This window comes from Dermacentor albipictus, chromosome 8 (genome assembly GCF_038994185.2).
Source record: "Dermacentor albipictus isolate Rhodes 1998 colony chromosome 8, USDA_Dalb.pri_finalv2, whole genome shotgun sequence".
Lineage (NCBI taxonomy): Eukaryota > Metazoa > Arthropoda > Arachnida > Ixodida > Ixodidae > Dermacentor > Dermacentor albipictus.
Window position 1 is genome coordinate 49,415,473 of NC_091828.1, and position 22,059 is coordinate 49,437,531.

The 22,059-nt window shown below is 44.4% G+C and overlaps 3 protein-coding genes and 1 pseudogene across 9 annotated transcripts in view; all 4 read left to right on the plus strand.

The window, feature by feature from the left end:
* The window catches only part of LOC139048756 (zinc finger protein 271-like), a 344,730-nt gene that overhangs the window by 175,366 nt on the left and 147,305 nt on the right, over nt 1-22,059 (plus strand). The gene's annotated exons all lie outside the window — the stretch shown is intronic.
* Nucleotides 88-20,317, plus strand: LOC139048761 (zinc finger protein 84-like). Its single transcript, XM_070523342.1, has 2 exons — nt 88-109; nt 17,574-20,317. Exon 2 carries the CDS (start codon nt 17,840-17,842, stop codon nt 19,394-19,396), a length of 1,557 nt encoding a protein of 518 aa, XP_070379443.1. The 5' UTR covers nt 88-109; nt 17,574-17,839; the 3' UTR covers nt 19,397-20,317.
* On the plus strand, nt 5,911-7,816 carry LOC139048758 (uncharacterized; annotated as a pseudogene).
* Nucleotides 19,396-22,059, plus strand: part of LOC139048676 (zinc finger protein 84-like) — a 75,376-nt gene continuing 72,712 nt past the window's right edge. The window contains exon 1 of the mRNA XM_070523167.1: nt 19,396-19,538. Within this exon, the coding sequence (XP_070379268.1) occupies nt 19,396-19,538 (143 nt within the window). The remainder of the gene's footprint in view (nt 19,539-22,059) is intronic.

The following is a 22,059-nucleotide window of genomic DNA, read 5'->3' on the forward strand; positions in this document are numbered from 1 at the left end:
GCATTTCACATGTCATTTCAGAGCTTCCATTTCCGACACAGCCTCGATAACAAGCATCGCTTGCTGCACTTCCATGCGAGCCTTTGTGCTGTCATTGCTGTCGGCACTCGTAAGTCGCATATGGTCAGTGGTACCGTTTGTATCGCCTCTTGTGCAATTGTGGTTCACTTCAGCTTCATACCGTGACCCGAGGCTTAGCCAATTAAGCAACTGATCGTCTTCAGTGGTTTCATCGCCAGCTGTAACAATGGCGCCGGCAGCGCCTTCGTTGTCCACCTTCAACTCGACAAATGCTTCAAAGTGAGGAAATTATAGCAGCCTGACGATGGAAAATAAGGCCGCCATTATGTTTCTGAATTGGAAATCTTGAAGCAAACAATATCAGACTACATAAACAATGAGGTAGAGGTTTTGGAAGCTGCCTAGAAATCTGCTTGGTCTCGCAAGAAGCCAAGGTGCCCACCGAAAACTTGAGGAAACTACGCATTGCAGCTTGCCTTGCCGCTGATTTTCATAGAGTCGGACTTTCTACCCTCAAGCTTTTGTACCCTCGTAACTAGCCTGTGTCACGCCGGATGCTAGTGCTACCAGATTGTCAACATAGACTTTATTCACCCTACCGGGAGAAAGGTTTCCTGTTACATGCCAAGTGCAGTATTTGTAATTGCAATGATGATATGGCTTCCTCTTTGATTATTTAGCATGGTGGCAAGCACTACCTCGCATAACCTGGTGAAAGGTGTGATGCACTGTAAACTGTACTCTTGAATTCAACTTGAGCGCAAGGGCATGTGGACCTTGCAAATGCTTTTGTGAACCCATGTTTAAGAACCACAGCTGCACAGAAGTACATTGTTAATCAGCACTAGCTTTGCTTTAATATTCGTAGGCAGCACATGTCTGGAATAGCCAGGAAGGCTGTGTCTGGCAACAAACTCGCCCTAAATTGTGAGCACATACGCTCTTAACGTCGCGCCTTTGTTCCAACTAAGCAAGGGGCACCTCGTTATCATAATTATCATCAGTTGCCCGTGTGGGAGGCTCAGCAGTTCAGCAATAGTCTCAGTACCTTCAGCTTCTATCCACCATTTTACTTGTGTGTTTCCAAGCAGGCATGAAGTGATCATTATATATGTACAACCTGAGCATGCCACACCGCCGAGGCAATGCCAGTAATAGGCTTCAAAGTGCTTTCAAATTTGCCTCAACATTATTTGAAGGCTGATGACTGTAACCCAGCAATGCTTCCGGCTGGACTAGTTGCATTTTTTGACACGTGCGTTCGAAGATGAGGCCTTCAGTGGCTTTGACGGTAGTGCAATAAATGCTGGTTTCCTGCACAAGTTTTATGCTGTCAGAATTTGCAGCTCGTTTTAATTTTGGTATATTAAATTTTGCACCCCAATATGTGTATGACATTTCACTATGAGTGTACAAGCCGTTTAATCACGTTTTCAGAAGTCAATTGGGTTTAAGTAAGTGTGCTTTATATACTGGTGCACCTTATATATAGCTTTAATTCTAATTTGGTTTATTCATGCTTTCAAGGCCTTTAGGCAATACAGAAGTGGTAACAAAGCTTTAAAAAGAGTGCACAGACAATTATACAAAAAGTATATGTTAAGCAATACTGTCACAGGTTGACGTCTTGAATGAAGATGCTTTTAGATGTTGAATGGTGGATGTAGGAAGGTTGTTCCAATTAGTAATTGTGTGGGGCTAAAAATAATGATGGCGCCTGTTTGTTTGGTGGCTTGTACGCCAATTTTATGTCTGGTCAAATCTTAATGAAACTTTGAAAGATTGTGTTATCTGTTATTTCTTCGCTACATGGTTGGAGTTGTAAACCTTGTTGAATAGGCGACGGGGAGCACATTTGCAGTATATGGCAGAGTCACCTTCCTTTTTCATGCATGTTACACTGGAGTATCGGGAGTAGCTAGATAGAGCAAGTTGCTTGCTTGCGAATCTCTTAAGTGCAAGGTTTAGTGATGTTTAATTCTATCAAAAATAGCAGATGTGTTTTCTAGTTTTTAGCAAACTAGGTTTTCGTAGAGAGTCAGCGCTTGCAAATGAAAAGGGAAAATTATGATCAAGCTATTTATTGTGCCATAAGCATTTGTAGGGAAATAATTTCATTGCATATTCCCTGACAGATCATTAGTTATGGAAAAATCAAGGTATCTGTGGGTGTTAACTGATGATAACAAAGTGTCATTCAGTAGTATATTGATTGCCATTGTTTATGGTATGTGATATGCGCATCTGTTTACAATTGTCAGTGTTAAGTTTAATTATTCACTTGCTACACCAAAGTGGCACAATGTGGTGATCTTCTTGCCTCATATATGAATCACCAGGCTTAGTAATCTTGTTGTAGATTACACAGTCATCTGCATACAGAATAATTAATTACTGCACAGTTATGAAGATCATTAATGTAAATCAAGAATGGCAAGAGCCGCGAGATGGATCCTTGTGGCACTTTGGGGCAACTGGTGAATAAGTAGTTGAGCAGTTATTGGCTGCGACATACCAACATTGATTGCAAATAAAGTCCTTCACCAAGATGACACATTTGTTTGAATATTAAGCTGCTTAAGTTTAAGGACACTTAGAAGATGACTACTCAGTCATACTGAGTCATACTGAGTCATATAACCACTTTGGCAACATCTAAAAGAAGTAAGTCAACATGAAATCCTTGATTTAAGGTGATGGACCAATCATTAGTGAAACAAAGAAGTTTGGTATCTTATCAAATAATCTTTCAAGACCCTGCTGACATGAATAAAAAAATGAGTTACTTTCCAGAAAATTGATGGGGTGAGAATATATTGGGTGTTTTAAAAGTTTTCACGGAATGCTAGTCAAGGTAGGGTGGTGGTCCTCAGGGCAGTGAACATCAGCCGATTTATGGACTGCAGCCACCTTCTCCGTTTTCTAGCCATTAGACTTCTGGTTATTCAGTTGCTGTTAAATAGGGACGAGGATCCTAGGAAAGGTTCAAATTTTGTTTATCAACTTATGTTGGATGAAATTTGGTAATCAGGCACATCACTGAATGGAGATTTAAAGTGTGCAAACAGATTTCATGCACATCATTTAGATAAGTAGATATGACAAAAAGCCAGATTATAATTAGGTCATTTCTGACGAGTTGTGATGGAAGTAATTCTTTTTTTTGAAAATTACTTCTCTCAAATATGTTGTCATTCTGAACTGTTGCCACAGAGCCTAAAGCTGATAGAACATTGCTGTAGTTATTGTATTGATCAAAATACTTTTGACATTGCAGTTAAGAAATTACCTTACTCTAATTAGGTTACATATCACCTATATAATAATATATCAAGCTTATCAAGAAAGCTAAGCGCTAGCCTATAGTTCAGTTCTCACTAGAAAGAATGATACCAAGTCTGTTTAAATACCTTCATGGAGACATCCTTAAAATTTCTGTAAAGCTGAGGTACCTGAAAGAAGAGAACTGTTAAGAAAATATCATTAAAGTTTTCCAAGTGTTGGGAATTTTATCAATTGCACCTATGATGAAAAGAAAGGCTTTAGAATGAAGCCCAGCTTTTGCTGAACATAAAGAACTAAACGTATTGAAATCGGCTCAGTAAATTGTAAATCAACCTCCATTAGATTCATTTTGATAAAGATGGTTGAATTCCTTGCTCGTATTAAGCAGCATTAATTTTCAAAGTGTGAAAACAACTTGCATGGCAAACCTCTCCATGTGACCATGCGGGAAAATGTCCATCCACATCGTGTTGAACACATATTGCACGTAGCAGACACTGTGCTGCATTGTTCGCATTTCTTGGTGCTGCGAATGCACTGTGTCCACTAATGCTGATGTTATGGGTGCACCTAGTCACTAAACAGAATTAGACTGCAAGAACCCGTGAATCTGCAAAGACTTGGAAGAATAAGTGCTGGTGCGCCCTCTGCGGTCCTGTGTGGTTTGCTAAGTAAAACGGCTCGTGTGCAATGTCTGCATTGTTATGTAGTCCATGACGCCATGACATGGTGCAGATTGCTTTGCTAGAGCTAAACTGCCAACATGATATGGAATTGCATGATGCTTCTGAGAAATTGGGGGTCTGGCCAGATCTGATCAATGGCTCTTGTGATAATTGTGACAAATGCTTTCTCTTTCTCGGTGTACTATCGTATAATGATTATGCTTTGCTTTCTGTAAGCGAGTCTGGTTTTGAACTTCTTAAAAAAAGTGTCGTACAAATACTGCTTGGAATCATGGTGTGATCAAAAAAGAAATGGGTCAACTTGGAAGCGAGCCTATCAATGCCAACTGGAGTGTTGTTGCACTGTTGCCATAGCAACATCCAACACATGAGGCTTCTCTCAGCAGCTGCTTGCAATGAAAAATTTGTCAGATCGGCCTCTGATCTTTTTTTCTTGCACTTGGTTTTGTGGGAGGCGAAACTTTGAGCTTTTGAACAATTCATGATGTGGCGTTCAGCGATGGCAAAGACAAAGGATGGATCCGTGAACTCTCATGTTTCTGCACGAATATAGACTCCTTTTTTGTTGTCCACCGTGACATCACTCTTTTTTAAACATTTGGAGTGTGTTTTCAGCTTAATCATTTTGATACAGCATCAATTGAGTTTTGGATATGCCGAAACAGTGGTTTAAATAAAGAACAGCAGAAAAGCTGCGTAGTTGGGTATCCATACAGTGATCCTAATGCCCCTCCTGTTGCACCGAATCCTGCTACATTTTAGCAAAATATGAGAAATCTGCGCCCATCCTGCACTGCAAGTGTTCCTTAAGTTTTCAAAACTGAAGTTTGTCCTCAAGCATTGTTCCTGTCCTCCATGGGAAGGAGCATGACAAATGATTGACTACCACGCTTATCAGGTAAGCCTCACACAAACCCATTTCCACAACGTATCGATCATATCAGTTAAAATTTGCATGCTATATTATAAACACAAGTGCACTGGACTGTGTACCAAAAGTGCTTGCTGCTGCACCAACTTGGCTTTTTTTCTGCACCAGTACATTATGGCCGCGAAGCTCAGACGATGCTGGACACTATGCTGCTGATCAAGACAAGTGGCTAACTACCGATGCCGAAGAATTTCCTCAACGCGCTGAGAAAGCTCGCCAGCTTCCGCAGCTGCACATCACCTGCACAACTTCTCAGAGGTCATTTCATACGCCATTCACAGCTATCACAGCAAATCCTATTGTGATAACCATCTTCGCTTATCTGCTTCCGCTTATCTGCTTCACAGTGTGTGGTGCAATCGGATGCGCACCACACGATTATGATTAGAGGCCCTAGCTTTCCGGAACTGCAGTAAAACACGCTGTGGGGCTAGTTGGTGCATAGCTTTCAATAGATGAAGCGCCAAAAGTGACGACACAATAAGAACTACAGGCAGGACAAGGCGCCTTGTCCTGTCTGTATTTCTTCTTGTGTGCCGTCACTTTTGGCGCTTCATCTATTGAAAGCTTTCCAGGATTCCGCGATTCCACGAAAAATCACAGAATTGATATTCTTTCGCAGAAATGTGATTTTAAAAAAAAGTTGCTTTTCGACGCAGCAGCGAAAGGCTGTTTCGCGCAGTTTTGACAAGATGGCGCTACGCATCTTAAAAATGACAGATCAAGTGAAAGCTGGCAAGGTGACGGAAAAGTGGTATTTTCTTAGTAATTAATAGTAAGAGGGTTTCTATTGCCTCGGCACCTTTTACTGATCGAGAAATTTAATTTCATATTAAAATATTCTCGCCTTATAAAAAAATTGGCTAGGTGGCGCAGCTGCCACCCGAATCAAAGGGCGTAGCCGTAGTCATCAATCCATCCAACGTTTGCTTCCACAGAAAGTGCGTCATCTTACTGTTTGCTTTGTGCTTCGAATTGGTAATCAAGATGACTCCCACAGGACCTCATTTGAGCAAGACAGCCAAAGAACGTGCTCGAGAATACAAGAATGCCAGCTTTTACGAAGATGCAGGAGTCCTTTTTTGCCGAGTTTGTGTGAGAGCAGTTGACGATCGGCGCAAGCAGCTATTGACGAGCACATCGATAGCAACCGTCATTGTAAGAATGCAGAAGGAAGAGACTCTTCCAAGAGAAAAAGCGGCGAGGAATCATCAGCAGATGGTGCTGGGGAACGCCGGGAAAGCAAAGCCGACTGCAAACGTTGGAATCCGCAATGACTGCTGGCGAGACGAGGCAAGACATTGTGGTCATATTCCTGGATGTGTTAATATCTGCGAATATTCCCCTAGAGAAGGCGGACAATCCAAAACTGAGAACGTTTCTGCAGACACGTTTGGAACGGCGATTCGGTGCATGGATTTGATGCGCTCCGCCACCGACTTCTAGAATTGTTTGAGAAGCACGAAACAGCTTTGAAAGCTATGGTTCAAGGTACCACGGTGTCGGTAATTACCGCTGAAACCACCGATGACCGATCAAAATTAGTTGTGAACATGTTCGTCCAGTCAACCAGAAGTGTGAATGCTTCACTGCAAGCTGTGCTTGTTAGAGGTAAATTGGTGGATGAAGTGAATTTGTCTTTGTAGGCCGCATTGTAGCGAGAGTGCTGACGAAGTACGGAATTGAATTCGAGGACGTAACAGGCTTTGTAAGCGATAACGCTGCTTATATGGTGAAATCATGTAATGAGTGCATAAAGCAACTCTGCGAAAGTGCTGTTCACCATACATGTGTAGCCCATACAGTAAACATCATAGGCAGTGCATTGAAGGTATCCTTTCCAGTAGTGGACAAATTTTTCGCCTGTATGAAGAAGGCGTTCTGGCTGTCGAGTAGAAAGAGGGCTTTCTATAAATCGCATCTTGAAAAGTACGGGATTCGGTGTGCCAAAACACCTCCAGCACCTGTCAACAGTAGGCGCAATTAGTGGATTGAAGCTGTTGAGCAGCATTCTGCATACTTTAAGTACTATCCTTCTTTGCTAAGGCAAGTTGATGAAATGTATGAAGAAACTGCACGCGTTGATTCTCTCCTGGAACTTTTGAAAGAGTCCTCAACTGAGCTTAAGTACAGCATGCGATGCATTATAGTATTTGATAAAAAAGTTGCCAGCCTGCTGAAAGCAGCTGAGGATCAGCGTGTAGCCTGTCATAAAGCGTACAATGCTTTATTTGTACTCTTGGGATATTTTGAAGCAGCTGCACAGGAAGATTTTGAAACCACAGAAGAAATAAAACTTTGCACATGATGAACCCCATCGGATTGCAAACAAAATAAAGGCAGCAATGAGTAAAGCAGTTAGCAAAGCGCTAGTATATTTGGAGAAATCTGACCCTTGGAAGTTCAAGAGTGTGGGGTGCTTCGATCCTCTGCAAGTTGGGAGTCTCTTGGAAAAGAGGTCAGAGTTTGCAGGTCTGCCTGGACTTAGGAAAAAGTCGCCAGCGCTAGCTGCTGAATGGCAAGTGTACCTCAAGTGTTGAAGAACTCAAGTCTAGTGACAGGTACTTAGCGCCCTTTATTTCTAAAGAAGTAAATCCAGGTGTGGATTTCGGATGTTCTGGCTTTCTGGGCAGGGATGGAACAGCTCACTCCAATGCTTTCTTCCATTGCCCTTAAATACCTGTCAATGCCGATCAACTCGGTTGATGCAGAAAGATCATTCAGTCGCCATGGTGACATTGTGTCCCACAATCGCCATTCTCTCAGTGAAGAGAGTACAAAGCATCATCTGATGCTCAGCCACAACAGCTTCCTTCAGTTTTAAATATGCAAGATTGTTTGGAGTCTGAAAGTTCTTAATAAATAAACTTACATGTACCTTATGTCTGTTCAATGTTGCCACAGAATTTTGCAGAGTCCTCTATCTTGATTTGCAGAATTTCAAATTTTCCACCGCACAAAGTTAGGGTCTCTAGTTAAGATAGGTGATAACCAAAACGCACGGCCGTTCCCTGCTGCAGACTGTGATCGTATTGACCCTTGTCGCGGAGCTGTTTGTCTTAGAGCATCGACATGGCGTCTTCGGCAGTAACTCGCCTCAGTGACAGTGCATGAATACAAAGCCATTACCACTTCCACCTTGCTTTTTTACGATCAACTGGCGGAAATGCAACTGAGTTTTCGCTAAAGCACTATGCTCCAATAATGTTACATAATAATGACTGGCACATTAATGATTGGAATGAATCTGTGTAGGTAAGTTTGTGGACCACTGCTGCAACTGTCCGTATGTGCTACCAGCGCTTTGAATTGTATGTATTTTCTTGCGAACACAGAAACTTGCTGATCCGCAAGTATTGTATTTCCAACTCGTAAAGTAAATGCTTTAGCCCCGGCCTTTAGCGAGAAAAAGTACCGCTTGTTAAACAATGGCAAATGGAGTAGCGTCACTTCTTGTCATAGTACCTTTCGCACACAGTATCTGCACTCATCTACCCCAACTGGCACAGAACCTTAACGCCCACTGTATTACTAACTTGTCAGTAAGTCAACGGGCACACATTTAAATACAGTCAACGACCAATTTTTCGGACCCTCTAGGGAACGTAAAAACGTCCGAAAATTCAGGCAGTCCGAAAAAATGAATGCATGCAAAAAAACGCACCCTTTTTCTTTTTTTCTCAGATCTAGAGGTAAAGGGTGAAGTAACAGGCTTCCGAAACCCTGCCACAGCATCAGTGAAGTGGCTATAAAAAGAGGCGTTCAAAAACTCTGTATGCAGACGACTTGCTGTATGCAAAACTATGTATGCAGCCGGTTTATTATGTACATGTGCATCGTCGAGCAGCCGGTGTTATTGCTGCAGTGGCTTGAAGAACTTGTTGATTGTTGTTTTGACGGCGTTCTGGTTGCATGCGATCATATTCGCCTCGATCTGAGCAAGGGTCATATCAGCACTGTACACCCATAAGAGTCAACAGTGCTCGCGTCAACTCGGCGCTTGTAGGCGGCGCAGGCACTGGCTCCTCATTTTCAACATCAGAGTCTTCTGAATCCCCCACAACCTGACGGACTATTCCCTCGTCAGTGAGGTCTGCGGAGAAGTTGAGCTCATTGTCAGCGTCAACAAACTGTTAAAAAGTTATTTCCGTGGGTATGGAAACCCCAGCAGAGCAGGATCGTTGATCACGTCGTCCGACGGCACTACTGCTTTCCGCGCTTCGATGCCATCGGCGAGGACGACGAAGACGGAGTGGCCGCCATCGAAGACGAGCGAAATCCTCAAGTTGCGAACAGTGGAGTTCGCTGACGAGCGTCGAAGCACCTAGGCCTAGCGTCGCAGAGCATATTTGATACAACAGCACAACCACACACCACGCTAGCCAAAACGTGGCCTGTGCAAACAAACAAACAAAATGGCGCCGCTCCGGAAACTCCGCCGAAAGCGGAAGTGCGGCGATGAACATAGCCAGCGTGGCCAGACCAAATCAGTGTGTGACAGCTAGATTCGGCTAGTTGTGGTTCAGAGCGGTGATATGCTTCGGCTGCAAGTCGATTTCCTTCACAAGGGCGCTGTGCGAGGAGCCAAAAGTCCTTCCGTCCGTCAAAAAGTCCGGAAAATTGGACGGCGGGGGGTTCGAGCGTCCGAAACTTCAGATGTCCTTATACATTGATTCTATGGGGTTCGTGACGGTGCCGCGAAGACGTCCGAAATATCAGGCATGTCCGAAAATTCAGTCGTTGACTGTATACAGTGAAATCTCGGTATAACAAACTTCGGGGGACCGCGGGAAAATGTTCGTTATTCTGAAAGATTGTTATAGTGAAAGCCCAAAAATTAGCCATAATAATAGCATTTCAGTAACGTAAACGTCCTACCTTTGAAACGGTACCTCCTTGAACTCGTTTCTCACGCAATGCACACGTGATCGACAGACAAGGCACATTTATTTGAAATAATCCGTGATCGTCTTCTGACGGGCGCAGCACAGACTCTGCAGCACAAACGATTCCAGACCGTCCGCATTCTTATGCACGCCTTCGGTCGCTGTGCCGCTTTTGGCTATAAATATGCGGAGTTTTCGCAAGTAGTACAACGCATCTGTGGCCAACACGGACTTGTCGCGGTCTTCGGGTGCTGCCGTAACGTCATCGTCCATGTCGTCGCTGCATTCCTCATCTTGAGTCGCCGTGCCCTGGACGCTCTGCAGTATGTCATCAGTGGTAAGCTCCGCTGAGGTCCACGTCGTGTCGTTACATTGGACATAGGTTCAAATGTGACTGAAGGATTGACGGCTAGCTGCTCGGCCACCTCGCTCCAAAGCTCGCTCGAACTGTCCTCCGCTGCCGGTTCATCGGTTTGTGGTTGGCCATCTGTGATAGTCAGGCCGGCCTTCTTCCAGCAGTTTTGGATAGTGGTGGACGTGACGCTCCACCATGCGCCTGTCAGCATTTCCGCAGCCTGTCGGACGTTGATGGCTGTCGAGTGCTGCAGGCGTAGATTGATGAGCAGCCGCTGAACAAGGCGCTTCCGGAAGTGCGACTTCACGCTCCTTATTATGCATTGGTCCAGTGGCTGCAGTACTGATGTGCAGTTCGGCGGCAGATACTCGAGCCGCACATTCGTGAGCCGTACGTTGACAATGTGCGCCCAGCAATTGTCCACAATCATCAAAATGTGCCGCCCCTCCTTCCTCATCTTCTCGTTTATCGTCAGCAGCCACTCGGAAAAGAGCTCGCGAGTCATCCAGGCACGCTGATTCGCCCTGTACTGGCATGGCAGCGACACTACATTTTTCATGCAGCGCGGCTTCGAAAACATCCCGATCACCAGAGGCTTCAACTTTTCAGTGCCATCTGCATTGCAGCAATACAGCACGGTGACGCGAAGCTTCGACTTCTTGCCGCCTCTGCACTGTTCTCATTTAATATGCATTGCCTTGTCCGGGAGCAGCTGATAAAAGCAGGCCGTCTCATCTGCATTAAAAATACCAGCTGTTGCGTAAGACTTGACCATTTCGTGGAAGCTTTCCTCCCTCCACGTGGCTGCTGCCGCTTCATCTGCTGCCTTCTCCTTGCCAGACACAGACTGCCAGGTTAAGCCGTTTCGTTGGCGAAAACGGTGGAGCCAGCCAAAAGACGCTTCGAAGCCAGTGACCTCAAGAATTGCAGCGAACTGCCGCACCTTCTCCTGCAGCATTGGGCCTGACAAGGGCACATTCTGTGCTCTGACGTCTTTAAACCAAGTCAGAACTGCTGCGTCAATATTCTGGAAATCGCCGAGCCGCAGTCGCTTCCTTGATGGGGCAAGCTGAGATTCTTGCTGGTGCTTCAAGGTTTTCTCTTTATCTTTGAGAATCGTGGTGATCGTCGACCGCGCCACTCCACGTTTTTTAGCCACGATGGATTGTTTCTTCCTGTCTTCTATCTCGCGAAGAATGTCTACTTTCTCGCTCAAAGAAAACTGCTTTCGCTTCTTCGCCGTGGTTAGAGTTGTTGAGCTCATGGCAACGCGAACGCTGGCACGCACTTCTAACACAATAATATAACCAGAAGAAAAACAAGTTGGACAGGCCTGATAAAGGTGACAGCGCGCGAACAACTGAGAAAACAAGCAAGAAAAACGTAATGTGGCATTGCCTCCGCAACAGGGAAAAAAGAAAAGGCCCACTTCAGCGTTAATTACAACTTTTTTTTTTCCTTGTGCCGCACCGTCTCAGGTTTTACGAGCCCATGATCCCGCCTCTCCACTCACAAAACCACGTGCGTCATTGCCTCCGCAACCGAGAAGTAAAAAAAAAAAAGTCCCCGCCCGCATCTTTCTCCTCCCGCGCCATCTCAGGTTTTTGCGGGAAGCAAGTTGCAAGGCGCCCACTCTTCGCGCTGCGTCGTCTGCTAGCTTAGAGCTCCGACTGCCGTGACGGATACACTGAAATCTAAGAATCCTCGCATTTCGCGATATGAGTTCGTAGTACTGAGGTTTTGTTAAGATGACATGGAAATTAAATAATGATCGTTATTCTGAAGTTCGTAGTAGTGAAATATTTTTACACTGAAACTATAAGCAGTTGGCATGGGACTTCTTAAAAGTTCGTTAATCTGAAATGTTCGTTAATGTGGTGTTTGTTGTAACGGGGTTTGACTGTATGCGCACCGTATATGCACAATAAATGACGGACTACACCAACAGCGCACGAATGGTCGAATCTGAATGTTCTATGACGGTCCACAAGAGTAAGCGAGCTACTAGTAATCTTTCCTACAATGTACGAAATGGCTACATTTTAAGCCTTGCACGCAGCAACAACAAATCTGTCAGCACTTAGCACCCCTGCGAGAGATTAGACAGAAATAATCGGATAGTAACCCCACCAAGGGCTACAAGCCGCTGTTTGAAAAATATTTGCCAAGTAAAGAACGAAAAAAAAAAATATGCTAATCCTGATTCAATTTATGAGCAGAAAGTGTGGATAGCTTGGAATACATATTGAGCCTTGCTGTTGAAACAAGCACAATATATTTTGCTTGCCCCATTTGGACATGGCCTAATCAGCTTCCGAATTGCTTTTGCATGTTCTCTGAAGCTGTCGCCAAAGCTTTGTGTCATCCATCCAGTCACTGTCTATGGTATCTCCCGAAACAGGTTTGCTAAGCTGCACTGGCGCCATGGGATTCTTGGAATCACATGGCACATGGAAGCACGTTCACATGGAATCTTGGCGCCCTCCACTGGCGCCAAGATTCCATGTGAACAAGAAAAGGTGCGAGGCGCGTGAGATCGAGAACAGTATAGAACTGCCTGTGTCACGTGATAACGATTGCGCGCACAGTTTCTTTCTCTGGTACCCTTCAAGTCTCTGCTTCGGTTGTTGCACCCTACACTCTTCGCTATCCCCACCAAACCTAGTGCGATAAGCATCTTGTCGTATCTGTTTTACAGTGCATGGTGCGTAGTGCCATTGGTAGCAAACTGCACACCTTTAGTAGGCGATAATGCAAACGTGGCATGGTTTCCTGCTGCAGGCGGTGTGATGTGAGCACCACATTTCGCTTCGGTGGCATCGGGCGTCGCTCACCAGCTAGATTTCGTTTCGGTTTCCAGTTGCCCTCTGAAAACACCATGCACTAGGAAAACAACAAAATGCATCAGCATCTCGTGCCGCAATGATCAGCGCGACGCTTTTTATTACATAGATGTCAACAAAAGTTGTCTGAAATTTTTTTAGTTACCTAGGATTGTACATTTTCCCAGTTAGTCTGTTTTTTCTTGTGGTTCCTTCGAAAACGTACGAACGAGGCTCTGCTGTATCTGCATTTTGCGACTGTGTGATTTTCATCGAGCTGGAAGACAAGCAAAATCTAACCACCTCCTTGGTGTTCATCATCATGGTATTTCAAGTATGCAGTATATCACTCAAGCACAGCAATGGGCAAAATTAAGTAAATTTTTCCTCCCGCTGGTGCTGTAAAAACAGTTAAATTATTTTTGCCAATAATGTTGCCAGTTTCAGACTTCCCGTGCAATTACTCTGATGTTCTTGCGAGAAATTCGTAATTCTGGTCGGTGATTCAGTCTGGTAATTTAACATTGAAAGGTGAAAGTCCCGACACAGACAAACCGTCCATGTGATGTAGGTCATCATGTAGCACGCCTTCCTAGAACTCTGGCAGTGCTTATGGTAATTGCACTACTGCCCTCCATCAGCTGACATTTCACCATAATAAGCTATGTCAATTGTAGGGATGTTTGTGGGGATCAGTGTGAGTTTTGTTCAGACCCGCTCCTATGAATGTGAAGTTAACCTACTGGGTGTCAAATTTGATATTTATCTTGGAACATAACTGTTTTTGAAGAATAAAACCTTTTCTTCGGTAGGATCACTCAAATTTTTAATGTAAACATAGATACCGTAAGTCATCAAATAAAAAAAGACAACATTTTTGTTTGCCATTCTGTTTGTTCGAAGGTTGTTTGCCAGAGCAAATAAACTACCTATCCAAGAACTATTTTTATAGACAGCATTTGCTTTATCAAAATTACCGATACTTCAACTTTAAAGGACTTGTATAATGCGAAGAAGAAATCCTTGTGGGAATTCAAAAATAAAAAAGTAAACAATAAATGTAGCCAAATGTATTTAGAGAGGTAGAGAAGGAGGTTTGCCTATATCTGGCTGGCTGCATTATTAGCATAGTTGCTTTTCACAGAGTGGTCCATCTTAATTCATTCATAGTGGCAAGATTGTGCTGAATGTTCTCAAAACTTCTCCGAAGTCTGGTCGTACCATGCTTAAGTGCTTCCATGCTTTTCTAAGCCACTGAAGTGGTTTTTAGGCTCATTTTAGGCACCAGCGTTTTGTCACAGTCTATTGTTAGCACTGCGATGAAGGAGTGGGTTATTTTTAGTGTTTTGATTGAGTTTATGAATGAGTGACCACCCACTGCTTTCTCGTAGCTTGCACAATGTAAAAACTGATTATTATAGTTTGCAATTGCTTTCACAACCTGCTCTGATTGTCAGGTTTACTGCTATAAAATGCATTTCTAGCTGCTCCAAAATGGCACGTGCCAGTACCAACACAGTCCACAACTCGTCGGAATAGCTGGTGAAAGCCTATAGAATTAGCCAACTCGAGAGACTCAAGCTGACCAAGCCAGAAAACGACACCTTTAGAAGCCTGGGATACTGACTGGAACAAACAGAGACAAGAAGGGCAAGGAAGGAATATCGTTGCAGATGTGAAACAACATCAAAGTCATGGCACTAGCGTGCAATGTGGATAAAGAGTATCCCCCGGGAAGAAAAACGGGAAGAATCAAGACGTTTAAAAAGGTGTATGAAGACAACGAGGTTGTCAGCTATGTGGATGCCGAACCATACAGAGGAATGGAGGTGCACACAGTCAGTGATGAACGGCAGAGGAGAGCAGCTTGAGGGCCCCCTCATTTGCCACTCGGGACATGCACTCACCCAAAGAAATAGCAGTCGCCCTCTTGGCTGCAGGGGGAAGGAGAAAGTAGTGGCGATGACGGATGCAAGAAACAGTTAAACCAGGCAAATGATTAGCCATGATGCCGTAGGATTTTACTTACACACTATGTTTTGGACATTCCTTTGTGTTCCAGCTAAGAAGCATAGATCTATGCTATGTACTGTATAACCCAGATACAGAAAACAAGTTTGTAGCAGGCCAATTAAGGTTTGCAACTACAATGGAGGGCCTTTCTTAACTTCTTCTATCATTAATTGCTGCAGAAATGAACATCCCAGGAACATGTGTTCTCACAGGTTATACACATACAAAAACAGCATCTTTAGTAAAGGCAAATAACCGTGTTCTCAGAAAATAAAGATGGCAATGTTGTGGTTTGTACAGTCAAACCTCGATATATCGAACACGGATATGTCGAATTATTGCGTATATCGAACACTTTCTATATCACGTGGAAAATCGCATGCATTTTTAATTTTTTATTTCGAACGGGGCCGGATGTAAAATAGATATATCGAACTCCGCCGCCCCAGACCAAGTGCGCTCTGTTGACAGAAGGCAAGCTTTCCCGCAACACTCTCGAAGATAGCGGCGGCGCGATGGGCATTCCCGACTGCTGCGTACGACAGCTCCCACATCGGTTGTGCCGAGGGCGCCATTTGAACGTAGCGGCGTACACACGCGGCGGCTTGGAGCCAGCCACGGCCGGTCTCGAGGGGAGCGCGCGCTTCACGCGCTTCTCTAAAGCGCGCGCTCCCCTAGAGACCGGCCGTGAGCCAGCCTGGCCGCCGCATCTCGCGCGCCCCCGCCGTGCGCGCGTGATTGAGGTGGCCGTGGAGCCAGTTGGAGCACTTTGTCGGTGCTGAGCCACACAGCATGTGCATTGAGGACTTCGTTGGCGGTGACGACAGCACCGGAACAGTGGCGGAGTTAAAGACGTGAGATCGCGGCAGAAGTGACTGCTGAGCGGCCAAACGAAGACGCTGCCGAGGCTGATCCAGCAAGCGCTGATGTTGCCCTGCTCCCGACTGCAACTGAGGCTGTAGCTGCTTTGGCCGTTGTACGCCGCTACCGCGGCGCAATAGAAGGCACTGGACCGTCTCTTGTGGACCGTTTGGACTATGTTGAGGACGCCGTGGTCAAGCACGCGGTTGCCAATATGACGCAGGCTATGCTGCTTCAGTACTTTCAGCGAACTAAATAAATACTTTGTTTGAAGCTTCATGTGAGTATCTATTGCGCCACGATTGGTTCATTGATTTGTGCTAGTTTTTGACGCGTTTTCTACGTGATTTTATATATCGAATTCTGGCTATATCGAACTATTTTGCGATCACTGCGCTGTTCGATATATCGAGGTTCGACTGTATACTTAACACTTTTCCTTGCCCCTATGGATTTATTTATACATCTTGGTTTGGTCCTCAGCACTGGTTTAGGAGTCGTCTGGGACCAATGTGTTTGTACGTGTTCTTTATAAAGGGGCACAATATTTGCAATAATGAAGAATCTGACCTATCTGATGTGTAAAGTCAAACCTGTCTGAATGTCAAACATGTTTACATCGAATTATTCCTTACATCGAACAATTTCTTAAAACGCTGTTATAACTAGAAATCATCACAAAAAATATGGTTACATAGAACAAAAATGGCCGCCACTACTGATATACTGAATTTCAAGAAGCATAAGAATGCCCCAGAAGTTCACTTACATATGCGGTGGCCGGGCGAGCTGCCAACACCACCCAAAAAAACATGGTTTAGCCGATCTGCGCCTGCGCAGCCCTACCGCCACAGTGAGATAGATAGGGTCAAAGTAGCTAACTTTTTTTCCACACACCCAAGCCGCAGGTCCGCACTTCCCTAGAAAAAGTTATCCAGGCCTGCACTGCTATGCTTCCTTCCACAGCTATTGTGGTCGTTTTGTTGTTTTTGCACATGTTTCCTTCATTGTTGCATGATGTCTAGGCGAAGTAGCAGAGTCTGCTGCTGACTGTGAAGGTAGAAATTATCGAGTTGAGGGCAGAGAGAAGCAAAATCTGCTGTTGCTGCAGCATCTGGGCAAACATTAAGAAGGAAATGATTCAAAACTGATTCTGTGCTGCCTTTTTCCATGGTTTCTGTGACCATTGTTGAAAGTGTTCCTACAAATGCAATGGCTACTACATCTGAAGTGGAAGGTCAGGCTGGCACAATTCTGCCAGCTATTAAAGAGTGTTTAGCTCCCCTACAAACCACTTATAAAATCCCACAAGAAGCTCCCATGCCGTTTCTCGACCTTTGACTGTTTGTTCAGTAGGGCATACTTGCTTATTGAGGATGGCAGAGCAAGCTGGGTCAAAGCATGTTTAAACTTTTCTCAACGGGTCGTATAAACCTACAAAAGCCTTCAAACACCTCGCATTCTGTCACTGTAATTTTTTGGCTTTCCAAAAAAAAATAATTTTTATTGGTGCATTTCACAGACATGGTCGTGAAGCATTCAGATGCAGAAATATTGGCTAAATTAAGAAGTGCCATTAGGTGTTATTTGGTTAATCATACGTGGAATTACCGTTAAGATCTCAGAAATAAGAAAAGCAAAATGTGTAATTAAATTTAGCATCTCTGTTCTTTCTTTGGCATTTGACAACCTTTACTTTTATTTTTTTTGCAGCATCGAGGCTTTCTTTTCCTCTGGGAACTGCCAGATGTGACAAATTGAAGCAGGGACGCCTCCACCAATGTCAATTATGTGGCTGTGAGACTGATGAACTGTCTCACCTGGAAACACATGCTAGCGTCCATACTGGCAAGAAGCCATTTCAGTGCCCTTCATGCTCTCTGAGTTTGTCACAACAAGAGCACCTGCCCGCCCACATAGGCGAGGAGCCATATCAGTGTCCTTCATGCTCTCGGAGCTTCTCACAAGAGAGACACCTTATGACACACCTGTGCACCCTCACAGAGAAGCCATTTCAGTGCCCTTCATGCTCTCGGAGCTTCTACACGAGGGCTGGCCTGCAATCCCACCTGCCCACCCACACACAGGAAAAGCCATTTCAGTGCCCTTCATGTTCTCGGAGCTTCTTACTAGAGAAATGGTTTATGGCACACCTGCGCAACCACACAGAGAAGCCAATTCAGTGCCCTTCATGCTCGAAGAGCTTCTCGGAAAAGGACAGACTTAGGAGGCACCTACGCACCCACACAGGTGAGAAGCCATTTCAGTGCCCTACATGCTCTCGAAGCTTCGCAAAAAACTCCAGCCTTATGGTCCACCTGCGCGTCCACACTGGTGAGAAGCCATATCTGTGCACTTCATGCCCGAAGAGCTTCGCATATAAGGTCAGCCTTATGCAGCACCTACGCACCCACACAGGTGAGAAGCCATTTCAATGCCCCTATTGCCTTCAGAGCTTCTCAGTAAAGGGCAGCATGAAATCCCACCTGCGCACCCACACAGGCGAGAAGCCATATCAGTGCTCTTCATGCTCAAAGCGCTTCTCAGAAACAGGTGCGCTTAAAAAACACCTGCGCACTCACACAGGTGAGAAGCCATATCAGTGCCCTTCATGCTCTCAGAGCTTCTCAGAAAAGGGCAAGCTTAAAGAACACCTGCGCATCCACACAGGTGAGAAGCCATTTCAGTGCCCTACATGCCTTCTGAGCTTCTCAGTAAAGAGCCACCTGAACGTACACCTGCGCACCCACACAGGCGAGAAGCCATATCAGTGCACTTCATGCATTCAGAGTTTCACGCGAAAGAGCTACCTGGACGCACACATGTGCACCCACACAGGCGAGAAGCCATATCAGTGCACTTCATGCTTTCGGAGTTTCACGCGAAAGGGACGCCTGAACGAACACCTGCGCACCCACACAGGGGAGAAGCCATTTCAGTGCACTTCATGCTTTCGGAGTTTCACGCGAAAGGGACGCCTGAACGAACACCTACGCACCCACACAGGTGAGAAGCCATTTCAGTGCCCTACATGCTCTCGAAGCTTCGCAAAAAACTCCAGCCTTATGGTCCACCTGCGCGTCCACACTGGTGAGAAGCCATATCTGTGCACTTCATGCCCGAAGAGCTTCGCATATAAGGTCAGCCTTATGCAGCACCTACGCACCCACACAGGTGAGAAGCCATTTCAATGCCCCTATTGCCTTCAGAGCTTCTCAGTAAAGGGCAGCATGAAATCCCACCTGCGCATCCACACAGGCGAGAAGCCATATCAGTGCTCTTCATGCTCAAAGCGCTTCTCAGAAACAGGTGCGCTTAAAAAACACCTGCGCACTCACACAGGTGAGAAGCCATATCAGTGCCCTTCATGCTTTCGGAGTTTCACGCGAAAGGGACACCTGAACGAACACCTGCGCACCCACACAGGGGAGAAGCCATTTCAGTGCACTTCATGCTTTCGGAGTTTCACGCGAAAGGGACGCCTGAACGAACACCTGCGCACCCACACAGGGGAGAAGCCATTTCAGTGCCCTTAATGCTCTCGGCGCTTTTCAGAAAAGGCCAGCTTATGAAACACCTGCACACCCACACATGCGAGAAGCCATACCAGTGCCCCTTCATGCTCTCGGAGCTTCTCATAAAAAGCGAAGATTTTGAGCCACCGGTGCCCTCACACAGGTGAGAAGCCATATCAGAGCCCTTTATACTCTCAGAGCTTCTCAGTAAAGGACAAGCTTATGAAACACCTGCGCATCCACATCGGTGAGAAGCCACATCAGTGCCCTTCATACTCTCGGAGATTATCAGAAGAAAGCAACCTTATGAGACACCTGCACACCCACGCAGAGGAAAAGCCATTTCAGTGCCCTTCATGCTCTCGGAGCTTCTCAGAAAAGGCGAGCCTTGGAGCATGTATGTCAGAAAGAATAGAGCAAAATAAATTGAGAAGTGTCCCACACAAAGCCGTTATAGGCGAGAAAAAATGTAAACACAAAGTTAAACCTTGATATAATGGATGGTAAAATCAGCAATTTGCTTTGTTATATTGTGGCTTTTCATTATTCGAAAAATAATTTACGTTCAATTTTTTCTGAAACAATACTGTTTGCATGCCCCTACGAACTATGTATCGTCATTGTAATAATTATTATTACACTACAGATATCTGATTGATCTGCTTCTAAGCTCTTTGCTTGCCTTCCTTTTATCCTAGTATTCTCTTTTGGTACATGTGAACTTGTTCTCCTAGGCCAATTCGTGTGTTTGTTGCTTCTCGGTTCCGGTTTACGTGGTTCATCTGGAGATTCTTTTGATCTTACTCTATTCACGCTTGTTTGGTTTTTCTTTGTGTTTTTTTGCAACTGGGTTCTTTCTTAGAGCAATTGATTGTTCAGTAAGTTAGCTTTCCACTGTTTGTTTCATCAGAGCACCAAATAAAACCCTTTGTTTTATGAGTATTCATTGTCTGTTCTTGGTATTTTAGTGCTTGAATGAGAATGGGCAATATAGCGATGTTAGTATCTTATTCTATCAGGGCTGTAAAAGAAGTTGAGTGACAGCAGTTGGAAGTAAATTATTAGCATATAAGGCACTTATTATAACTAATATACACAAGCAATTTGCGTGTTGAGTCAAATGTCAGGTGCTCCATGCCTAATTCATTCCTACATTTTATTTCAAGAAATGCATCAGCATTCGTGTAACCACTGGTGAGACATAAATGTAGAAATGTTAATATAAAATTAAGATTTCAAATCGAGCATACAGAGACACTTGAACTGTATCATATGTTCGTGTGCAGAAGGCAAGAATTTAGGCCAATCATGTTTTTTGACATTTGTAAAAGTTCTTAGCGAATTGCAGTTGTGGAACTCTCTCGTGAGGAATCTCCTCACCAACAAAATTGTTCACAGGGCATGTTCTTAAAATAATAAATTCAAGAAGTGTTTTTAGAAGTCAGTGTGGATATTTGATGCTTTGAATGTGTACTTTGTAAACACATATTTTGCAGTAGCCTTTAAACAATTTAGGCATTATGTGTGTAACTCCGTTCGCACCTGTGGCCATAGCATACGTAGGCTTAAAATATGATCACGTGATTAATAGAGGGTGTATACATTGCTAAGCAAGCTACACTTTCCTGGCTATACAGGGATTGTTTGCTCTTGCTATGTGTGAGCAAATTCCTGATTTGTTCGGTATGCTCTAATTGTGCTTTTAAAACAGTGCTTCATAAAATCCCACTTGCCAATCGTATCAACAGCCGGATGTGCACATTGTTTTATACATATTTTGATAATAGCTGTTCATTTTTTGAAAACTATTTGAAACATATTCTACATTTGACTTGTTTCGCTTCCGACACCATTGGATCTGCGTTCCATTTAATTTTAAAAATTAATTTTTCACACCACTAGTTTAGATGTATAGTCGGATTCAATGTATCGACATATAATTGGTAAACGCGTGAGACAATATCTTTCTTTCTGGCAAGTTCCACTCTAAGGATTACCTCCACATTCACTCGGCCAGTACACTTGGCAAGCACAAAAGGAATGTGCCAAAGGTATCTTCTGACACCTGACCAAGTCCCAATCATTCCTTGGTAATTCAGGTGCATGCGGTTGCAGCATAAGAATTACAAAATGGTTTACAAGATGTTTGCTGGCACTAAGTGAAATTCAAACATATTCTTTTTCGCAGCATAATGATATGTTCGCCGACCGATCTTTCAGAGACCTGATTTTTTGTGCTTTCCCGAATATTTGGACTCTGCCGTGGTACCGGCACGCACTCCATAGAGTCATTGTACAAGAATTACCAAAATTTCGTATGTTTGAAGCTCTATTCAATTTTCTCCACCTGGCAAAGAAACCTCACGAAATATGAAAAATTGCATGTGACTGCGCTCTCATCCACACTGTAAAGCAGCACCCTCAAATAAGCTGATCGAAAACAGCTGCATGCCTGTCGCAAACCTGAAGAGAGCACATCACCTTGACAATCGTACGGAAGCAGCACGAAAAGCAGGTTTCTCATTTTGCAGCTATTCCTTCCTCTCATTTCTATGGCACACTTATTATCCGTCTGTCAAGGCCGACTGATCACATTGATAACAAAAGCCCCGTGATAACACGTGCAAAGTAGTGCTCTTACCACACGCAAAACGTGAAAAGCTATGGAATGGCCATAGAATGTT

Excerpts from the sequence above, each read along its gene's own strand:
- LOC139048761 (XM_070523342.1), top strand. The coding sequence starts at position 17,840 with ATGACACACCTGTGCACCCTCACAGAGAAGCCATTTCAGTGCCCTTCA.